The sequence below is a fragment of the Mus caroli genome, chromosome 15 (genome assembly GCF_900094665.2).
Source record: "Mus caroli chromosome 15, CAROLI_EIJ_v1.1, whole genome shotgun sequence".
In the NCBI taxonomy this organism is placed as follows: Eukaryota; Metazoa; Chordata; class Mammalia; order Rodentia; family Muridae; genus Mus; species Mus caroli.
In genome coordinates this window covers 3,256,914-3,267,179 of record NC_034584.1, presented here as the reverse complement: position 1 = coordinate 3,267,179, position 10,266 = coordinate 3,256,914, and the positions used below count along the sequence as shown (strand labels likewise).

The 10,266-nt window shown below is 43.8% G+C and overlaps 1 protein-coding gene across 2 annotated transcripts in view; it reads right to left on the bottom strand.

The window, feature by feature from the left end:
• The window catches only part of Rictor (RPTOR independent companion of MTOR complex 2), a 93,146-nt gene extending 90,008 nt beyond the window's left edge, over nucleotides 1-3,138 (bottom strand). For both annotated transcript variants that reach the window (XM_021183026.2, XM_021183027.2), the window contains exons 1-2: nucleotides 3,068-3,138; nucleotides 2,839-2,886 (exon numbers count right to left, since the gene is read on the bottom strand). In XM_021183026.2, the coding sequence (XP_021038685.2) occupies nucleotides 2,839-2,886; nucleotides 3,068-3,116 (97 nt within the window). In that variant the 5' untranslated portion in view covers nucleotides 3,117-3,138. The remainder of the gene's footprint in view (nucleotides 1-2,838; nucleotides 2,887-3,067) is intronic.
• Nucleotides 3,139-10,266: the final 7,128 nt, after the last annotated feature.

The following is a 10,266-nucleotide window of genomic DNA, read 5'->3' as shown; positions in this document are numbered from 1 at the left end:
TGCCTCTGCACCTGCACACACACATGCACACATGTGCCTCTGCACCTGCACACACACATGCACACATGTGCCTCTGCACCTGCACACACACGTGCCTCTGCACCTGTACACACACATGCACACATGTGCCTCTGCACTTGGACACACACATGCACACATGTGCCTCTGCACCTGTACACACACGTGCCTCTACACCTGTACACACACATGCACACACGTGCCTCTGCACCTGGACACGTACATGCACACACAACCACCGACATCCTTCTTAACTTATGATTTAAAGACTCCCAATTCCCAATGTAGGCAAGCAGCTTACACTAAATATTGCTTACAAATGGTAAGACATACTTCACACTGAGTAACTAAGAACTACCTTCCTTTACCTTTCACTAACACTTGAACGGTTTTGGGGTTTTTTGTTTTTTCCAGTTGGAGAAAGCAGAATGTAAGCACGGTCAAATAACTTGTCCCACGTCCCCCAACTCCTGCTGTCCCTGTCCCTGAGAGTACAATGCACAGCTATCTGACTTGACAGTCAGTGCTCTGATATGCATGGATGTCGCTTACAAATCACTATGACCACGGCTGTCCACCTACACAGCAGACTGCACCAAACACTCTGCACACTGCCTCAGCATGATGTGAAACAAAAATCTGGTGGCTCAAACTTTACATTTTTCCGTACTGGAATCTAATCTACAAGCAGCTGCAACCCATCTGCCTCGTGGTTCTCAAATCATTACTAAAGTTCAATTCCTCGTGGACTTTCTTCATGTGTGATCCACATGCCTTCAAACAATGAAATGTTTGTTCAAGTAACACTTTCTCTAATCAACTGTCTCCCTATATATGAATCTAACTCCTAACTTTTTCCTGCTAAGCTTCCTTATGATTGAGGCCTACAGTTCTCGTGTAACCTCTCTCTGTTGTGTATTGCTTTTGCAATCAGGTCAACTGGCTGTGAATACTTATTTGCAACACTGGTACGTTTTATCAGGGCAAGCAAAAATAACATTTTCTAAGCATTTTACGTAACCCTAGAAACAGCTGCTCTATCACATGGCCGTTCACGTCAAGTCTCAGAGAACTGATGATTTTCGATCGTTACCCCAGATTTGTCTTCCCGAGTTCATACTGAAGTGAGGCAAGTTTCATATAAACTTGTATGTAAGCTTTTCTACCATCCCAAATTCTGACAGCCACCACAAAAATAAAAATCCCACAGCTGAACAGGGGAAAACTGTAGGTACTAGGCTCTAGTTAACCAAGAGGTCTCTTCACACAATTGCTCCCTTACCAATTAAATCACTGACGAACTACTTGGTTAGAAAAGCACGATGCAAAGTCTCAGGTCTGTATTATGATACTCAGAACCGCTGTCTGGAAAACCTACTTTGTATACATTTTTCAGGTATATATTAAGTTTACAAATTTGAAAAAAAAAAAATCTAAAGCTTGACCTTTTTTCTAGTGTTTCTGAAAGCTGGTTAATGATAAGAGTGTTCCAGATCACTGATGTAGTCGCCATCGCTAGGACTTACGCACCACTGTGCTGGATCTTTAAAGAGGTTCCCTTTGAAAGGGCTCTTTTACTCAAAACAACTTCCTAAACTATCAGAACCAAATGCTAAACAACAAACACGTGTTCATGAAACTAAATCAAAACTAGTCTTTCAGTCTACACAGAAGGATTCTTACAATACAAAAACCGAAACAAAACTGAATTACGCAGTCAATACAGAGACGGGTCCCCCAAGCCCCACATCCACCAAATACTTTATACGACGGTCACTACATACAGGGTGGGTGGGGGAACCAAATTCATGTCGTATATAGAATGTTTACGACTGTTCTTGTTTTGTTTTAACGTCCTAAGGTGTTTCACGAATCTCAAAAAGTGATTCCATAACAGCAGAACTAGTTAAGTTACACTCCACTCCAGCGCTGTGGAGTCGGACCGTTCGGAATCTGTAGACCCAACTCCTGTTTAAGGAGGAAGAGAAAAGAAATCTGGCAGAGAACGGACTGATGCTTCGGCGAGATACTGGGAGATGAAACACCAGCCCGAGGGCGGGTGACCGAAGCAAGAAAATACCGATCGTTCGCCGGGTGCGGTTCTTAAAAACAAAACACACGCGGGGCTCGCCCTGCTGGGAAAGGTGTAAACAAACCCAGCTCTCCTCCACTGCAGCCACAAGGTACACAATGAAGCGGCGGCGGAGTGAGGGGGCGGCCGGTCTCCAGCCAACTACAGCCCCAGCGGGCCCGGGAGACGGGAAGCGAGCAGCAGGGAGCTGCGGCGTGAACCAGACACTTAGCAGTCATCACGGGCTCTCAAAAAGCTGCGGGGACCCCCCCCACCCCACCCAAAGAGGATCCCACGGGCAGGGAACAGCAGTCCCGCAGTGAGCAAGAAGCCGGCAGGGTCCAGCATCTGCTCGGGGGGTGGGGGTGGGGGACGGGGAGGGCAGGATGTGGTCGCTCTTCCCACAAACATCCTCCAGCAACCTAAATAACAACCTCTACCTTGCTCCCCCACCCACCCCGTCCAAGGCCGCCCCCGGGATTCGGGGAGTGGGGGGGACACACACGCGCCCGCGGGCGACCGAGCCGGCCCGGGAGCTCCGGATCCCTCCCTGGCTGCTCCGAGGTCCATCCCGCGCTCCCGCAGCCGCCCGAGGCCCCGGAGCGGGCTCAGCCCCCCGAGCAACCCGGGCGCGGGGCAGGGGGATGGGCGCGGGCTCGGCCCCTCGCTGCCCCGCACGGCTCGCCTGCCCGCCCGCCCGCCCGCCCGGCTGCCCGCGCCTCCCCGGCGGCCGCGGCGGCCCGCGTTACCTCGGGTCAGATCGAGCGGGACGTTCTCCTCGCCGCTGTCATTCCGCCCTGTGCGAGACAAGACACACAACCCCAGTTAGGATCCATCGCAGGCCGGCGGCGCCCGACGCCCCGCTCGTCTTCCCCATCCAACCTCACCCCACCCCATCCCCAGGCCCGGAGCAAAGCCGAGCGCCGCGATCGGTGACCCGCACCGGGTGAGGAGAGCGAGGGCGGCGAGCCGGCTTACCTCGTATTCGGAGGTTCTTCAGAGAGCGGCCGCGGCCGATCGCCGCCATATTGACGGGTTTCAGTCACAACACCGGAAACCTCGCCCGATCGCGCGAGAACCCCCTTCCCCTCCCCGCGCGCCGTTCCCGCCCCCCTCCGCCCCCCTCCCGCGGCAGCGCCCCCGCCCCTCGGCACGGAGGCTCCCCCGCGGGCGCCGAGCAACGCGCCGCCGCCTGTGCCGACCCGGATCGGGCGGTGGGATGCGACCCCCGGCGGGGGGGACAAGGGCTGGGCGACGGGGCGCAGGCGTGGTGGGAGGCGCAGTTCCCACGGGGGAGGGGGGACTCCCATTGATGTGGCCCGGGACTCGAGGCGCGCGCGCGCGCGGCAGAGGTCGGGATGCGGGCGGGCCACCTGCTGGCCCGCCCCGCCGCACTCCCCGCGTGGCTTTAAAGCCCGCTTCCTTACTCATCGGCTAAAATTATTATCATTATTTTTATTATTATTATTAAAACAGAGGGTGGGGTCCTGGAAAAAGGCGCGCGGTGCACAGTTAGGAATGTCGCTTTGATCCTTTTCCCAGAACCGCGGCGCCCCGAGTGAACACGTAACAAAGTTTGTTTTCCCACCCACGCTCTGACCATTGAGCTAAGCGGCTTCGCGCTTGATCACAGGCAAAGCCGCTCGCCGCCGCCGCCGCCGAGAGCTGGGCGGCAGGGCGGAGGTTTGCTTTCGGTCCGCCTGGCATCGGACGTGCAAGAGTGCAGAAAGCGGGCGTGCAGGGCGCTCGCCCCAGCGCGGGACTCTTTCCCCGGCGCGCGCCAGCGCCTGGAGGCCCGGGACAGGGTTTCCTCTCCTCCCGGAGCCCGGGGAGGAGGCTGGGCGCCTCGTCCTGGCTTTCTGTTACTCCTACATCACTGGCTGATGCAGATGTCGAGGATCCATGTTTTTATTGCGGACAAGTCACAATGATTAGTTTACGGGTTTCTAGAAGCGGGTTAGTACGTACTCATTGGGCCCTTAACCCAGCAACTCTCTTAAGCTAGATTACTTTTGAGAGGATATTTTGTCTCCTCCAATTCCTCACCTCTCTCTTCCAGACTTAAAAGTAAGTCCAAAGTGGAGATCTTGCCTTAACCACTTCGTTTTTAGTACAGACGTCAAAAACGAATATCTGTTGATGTAAACCTTCAGCTCCTTTTGTTCTAATAATGTTCTAAATAATAATAATATTCTCACTAAAAAAAAAAAGCAAACCAAAACCTCTCTAAAATCACAAAGATAAATAAAAAAATATTAGAAAGACTCACCGTGTTAATAATAGTGAGCAATTGTAGACTTGAAAGCCCAAAGGTAGAGATTATGCAGATGTAGTAGTCATTTAAAATGACTTTGTTGATCCAGTATATTAACAGAGTGGTATTAAGTAAGCAATTACAGACTTCCTTTATCCATAAATGCTTGAAATACATATAAAATTCAAATGATTCATTATAAAATACTTTTACAAGCATTATGTAAGGGGAAAAAATCCAAGATGTGTATCTGAATGTAAACGACTATTCCCCTTTCAATTGTGGGATCATGCCTGCATATTTTCTTCTTGCTTGGTCACCTACAACCAATAGTTGTGGTTGGACTTTTAACCAATAGTCGATCTATGACAGTTGTAGAAGCAACAAAATTTTTAAAAAGAAAAATAAAGAAACACCAGGAAAATAAACTTGAATTGCTGCTCTCTTGGGGTACTACTCCATATCTACTCATTCTATGTCCCTCAGGATGAAGTCTGCATTCTGGCATCTGCTGCCCTGTTGCACTTAGCTTTAAGGATCTAACACAATTACAGTGCTTTAAAGAAATATTCCCTGACACTATCAGCACAAGCCCTGATAAACAACAAAATTGCTTCCTTTTTATATAGCTTCCAAGTCTCTATGGATGTTATTTATTCTATTTCCTGCCTTAGATGAAGACCACAAAGCTGGAGGTCTGGCCAGAACATGAAAAAGTTTATCTTTCATCCCTCCACACATCACCATCACTAAAAACAAAATAAAATAGTAGAAATCTGTCCGTAAAATGCTAGCAGATTGTCAAATGATCCTTCTGGTGCTAATGTCCATCCTCGCCTGTTTTAAATCATTTCCTAACCTGTTGTAAGTTCCTTTAAGTTCCAGGCTTTCTTTAAAGTGAGTACAATTGACTGACTTTAAGTTAGTAGAGGGACTTGCGAGCCTTTCATCTTCATAACTGTGTGTCCTTATTTGAAGACCACTATTTATTTATTCCATCTCTTCCAGAAGGGGGGACACATACACACACACACCTCATTTTCAATCTAGCCATCATTGTTTGTTTTCTTCTGCTTCTATTTCAGGGAGTTGGGTTGTCCACATTTGCTCTTAAAGTGGGTGGCTTACTGACCAAAAGAACAAAGGACACTCATCTAGGCATGAGGACTTTAGATGAGTTATAGTAAACATTGTACAGTCTGCAGTGTTATGCTTGAGTTTTAAATGATGTCAGTCATAATTGACCCCAGAACACAAGATACTTATTAAGAAAAAAATAAATAAAAAGCCTGGTTATTTTCTGTGATGTGATACTTGTTACAAATTTCCCTTGAGACCTGTCTTCCCCTCATTTGTTTTCGCCTGCCCAGAAGACTTGCTCACTTTGTTTACAACTTCTCTAATTTTATTTTGGCTCTAACCTAGCCACTGTGGATATGACTTCCTCTTCTTAGTTCTCATTTCCCAGTCAGCTTTCAGTTACTGTGTCAATGAATCTTTTTTTTTTCTAATACTAGTCATTGATTAAAAAAAAAAAAAAAATGTTACAGGAGAGGTAGTCCAAGATCACACCTCAGACTGACAGCTCACTTGGTTTTGCAGATGCCATGACTTCAATGCTGATCACCAGCTGCTTCAATCCTCCGTCCTGCTACACACAGTTTATAATCCTGAAAGTGTATTTTATCAGTTTGAGGCACAGCTGTAATGCTGAACAGAAACAAAAGCCTCCTTGCCAAAGTCTTGGTTCCCTTTAGTCTATCTGCTTTGCTACATAGGCCAAATGGAGATGAAACAAACTGAAAACCACAATGCTCAGTGAGACCTTCTCTTGGTAACTTGTCTTTGTTGTCAAGCCACACATTTACTACCTAGATAAAAGCCATTAAAATGACAGACAATGGAGTCAGTGAGACCCATGCTACCACCCTTTTCCCACTGGATTGTGAAATTCCATCTTTGATCACATCAAAACAAAGTTAGATTTAAGGAGGATTTAAGCACTCTGAGGATTTCTTTACATTTTGTTCTGTCCAAAAATAATTATTTGAGTTTTATTTTAAATAATTTTGTAAGGTATAAAGGCCCCTGCATAAATCGTTTTAAATGAAGAATAAACTTGTGTTAATGAGAGAGAAATATCTGTACATTCATAAAAGCATCCAGAAGCATGTATGCTCTGATTTCAGTTGTGCTTTGAGGCTGTTAGAATGTGAGTGATGTGTTTCCTGTTTTTCTCAGTTTATTTTAAAAAACAAAATTTTACTTGGATAATCTTTGGTAAGGAAAACTAGAGAAATTTTCTTGGCTATTTTAAAGTCAAATCACAAATACTTGTATATAATTCTAATTTTGTAATCACTGAACATATCAAAATTATTTTTGTATCACTGTTATTAAAAGGAAAAACAGTCAAATATGTATCACAATGCATACATATATTTACCATTTTATTAAGTTAAAACATAAAGATGAAATAAAAATATTAAAAGTCACAGCTTTACTAGTGGAAGAGATAGTAATTATAGAACCAAAATATGCTTAATTTTTTTCCTGTATTTCTTATTGAATCTTGTGATATAGCAATTCAAAAGTCTGCTTCTAGAAACATAAATTAATAAAAATAAAATCTCACAACAATTAAAGCAAATAGTGAGGAACCACTCCACTGCCTTCAGTTTTTAAACTTCTACAGTTTCATTAAGACTGACCACGATTTGAAAAATTAATTTTACTAATAAATGTCCATTTTTTTTTACCACTTTCCCCAGGAAACTAGAAGATAGAACATTTAGAAAATTTCAGTGAAAACTAACAACATGCTTTCGGAACAATTCATCTGAAAGATGTTTACACAGATAGGAAAATTCTACTTCCAACATTTGTAAAAGTGAAAATATAAAAATTTGTGTGACCATACTTAAATTTTAATCATTTTTAGAAGGAAAAATCACAGTACTGTGAAACTGAAATGTTCTTGCCTTGCTCCACGTCTGTTGAAAGTCATAGTGTGCTCAGTTATTGATATCACATTTTTCCCAGAAGAGAAAGAGTATGTTTTAAGAATCTGGTAGGTAGCATGCCTTGGGGAGCTACTTACTCGCCATCGAAGGACAAAGAATACCAAATCGTTGCTCTCTTCTCATCTTAAACTGTGAAGAAATTAAACCATCCTGAAGGTTTTGTTTCTAGAAAATAATTAGAGGTTAAAGCATCCCTCTTCTTTGAACCTTGTTTTAAAATTTCACTTTCAGGAAGTGCTTTCCTGGCTTTCCTGGAGCACTGCTCTTATGAAGGAAGTTGTTCGGTGATAAGGACATATTCTTTGATATCTTTTTACTTTGGTGGCATGGGGCTGGGACAAGAAATTACTTAGAGATTTTAGTACTGAAAAGAATTTAGCTGATCTCATAAGAAGGCGTGTTTGGAAGCATCTATATGCTTCTGGCCAACTGCACGGAAAAAAAAAAACAAAAAAAAAACAAAAAAAAAACCCTCTATACTTGCTATATATTTTCTGCTCTGGTTTACCAATGGAGCTAAATTTCAGCTTCATCAACAGATCTTGTTTGTCTGTCTGTTTCAGCCATTTTTTTTCACCATAGCAGGAAATATCACTATAGTCCCTGAAGATAATTCTGTCTATGACTAGAAAGAAATGTCTCCTTTTGGAAAGTACTAAATTCAATATCGTATAACTTCTAACATCACTAAAAGAATATGGCTATTATACTAATCTTTAAAAAATATTTTACTTATCAGCCAGCTTTGTCGCATCAATGGCTAATGTTTCCTGGGGGCAGTTTATACTTCAGATCTCAGGAATAGTGGGTAATGGGTGTAAACTCCTGTTTCACATAATGCTAATAATTTCAGTCTTTAGACACAACATCTAGTTGTACCATTATTGCTTTTGTTTTCTTATAAGAAAACCCTGAAAATGCTAGAATCAGAACCATCAGATCTCTCAGACTCTGGATAATTTGTGCTTTGCTTTCGTTATTCTGTTATATACATACATAGTTTTTTTGCAAGACCCTTTTTTTTTTTTTTTTTTTTTTTGGATAGGTTCTATGTAGCTCAGGCTGGCTTTGCATCTTCAATACTTTTGTCCCAGCCTCTTGAGCGCTGGAATTGCAGGCATGGGCCATCACATCTGGCTCTGGAAGACTGTGTTTAGACGGTGTGTACGTTTTGTGATGTATAGTTTAAAACATCCTCCTTAAATTCATTTCGCTTGGTATATAGTCATAAGCTAAAGGGAAGGCTGCTCTGGGAACTCCTGAGATCTGTAGAATTCCTAATTCTTCCCTCCCTCAGGACGCTGTGTACAGACTTAGACTGCTGACCAAATGCCAGGTAAATTGTGAACCTTTAGACTATCAATAGACTGTCTTCCGATCTTGGAGGAAGGAAGGAGTCTTCAAAAAAACCTCCTCAAGGGCTGCAGAGATGGCTCCGGTTAAGAGCACCAACTGCTCTTCCAGAGGTCTTGAGTTCAATTCCTACCAACCATATGGTGGCTCACAACCATCCGGAGATCCGTGTCTGAAGACAGTGACAGTGTACTCAAATACAAAAAATAAATAAGTCCTTAAAAACAACAAAATCAATCAAACAAACAAACAAACAAACAAACAAAACTCCTCAAAAGTCCTCCACTACAAAGAATAAAACCAAAATAAGAGACCTAAGAGATTCAGTGGTACAGTGCTTGTTTGGGAAGTAAAAAGCCTGTGGTTGATCTTCAGTAGGGACAGTAAAATCAGAATAAAGAACAGGAAAAGTGGTGAGTGGTATTACTCTAGGGATAAATGCCCCAGGCACAGCAGAGAGAAGACTAAGGTAATACCCAAGGTTGGAAAGCCAGCATCAGGAGGTGGACCAAACTGAGCCCAGGTTGGTTGCGCCCCCTGCCCTCCATCAGCCACAACTACAAGTTCTTTTGGGAGAAAAGTCTAGCGTGTACTGGAAAATGGAATCATGATCCAATAAGGAATACTTTATATTATCAAAATCACAGGGAACTGTCACCACTACTAAGAATCAGAAGACAAGACTGATGGAACTCTATTATTTCTGGGAAAATTTATACTTAAATTGAGTGATACTTGGACTTTAGGTAGTGACCGTCAGAAACAGAATAGAAAATGCCGATTGCATGGTGGAATGATTTTTTTTTTACCATGTCTCCGTGATACTGTGACCTTGGGGTAAAAGAAACAAAGAGAACGCCACATTCTCTCTGGCATTCTCCCTGGGATCTTTTTTAAATATATATAAAACAAAGTTGTGAGAACTAACACAACAGCGGTACCCCCTGACTAGAAACTAAAATGACTGAGTTCAGCTGTGTTAGATGAACAGAGTACGAGAGATGAGGGGCATCTACTGTGCAAGAGACTTAGAAATTTGTACATGGGTCTCTTGATTATTTACTGAAATTTAAAGTTTTAACAACCTTTGGGCAGGGCTCTGGGAAGCTTTGAATATTTTACTATTATCTATGGTTTTGAGGGGGTTTTTGATATCTAATGGCATGGCGTATTAAGGGGAGAGGAGGTAAATTGCCATGTTAAAAAGAAGAATTTGTTCTAAAGAAGCAACATTTAATGACTTGTTGTCTCCGTGGAAAATGATATGGTTTATTTTTCATTTTTATTTTTTTTTAAACAAGACAGGGTTTCTTTGTGCAGCCCTGGCTGTCCTGGAACTGGCTCTCTGTCGACCAGGATGTCCTTGAACTCAGCCTCTGCCTATTAGTGGTAGGATTAAAGGTGTGCACCACCATTGCCTGGCATTTTTATTTAATTTTTCTGTGTGTGTGTGTCTGTCTGTCTGTCTGTCTGCAAGTCTGGGTCTGTGTGAGTGCATGCACTTATAACTGGGCAGCAAGTGCCGCTATGTGCCACCCCTCCAGCCC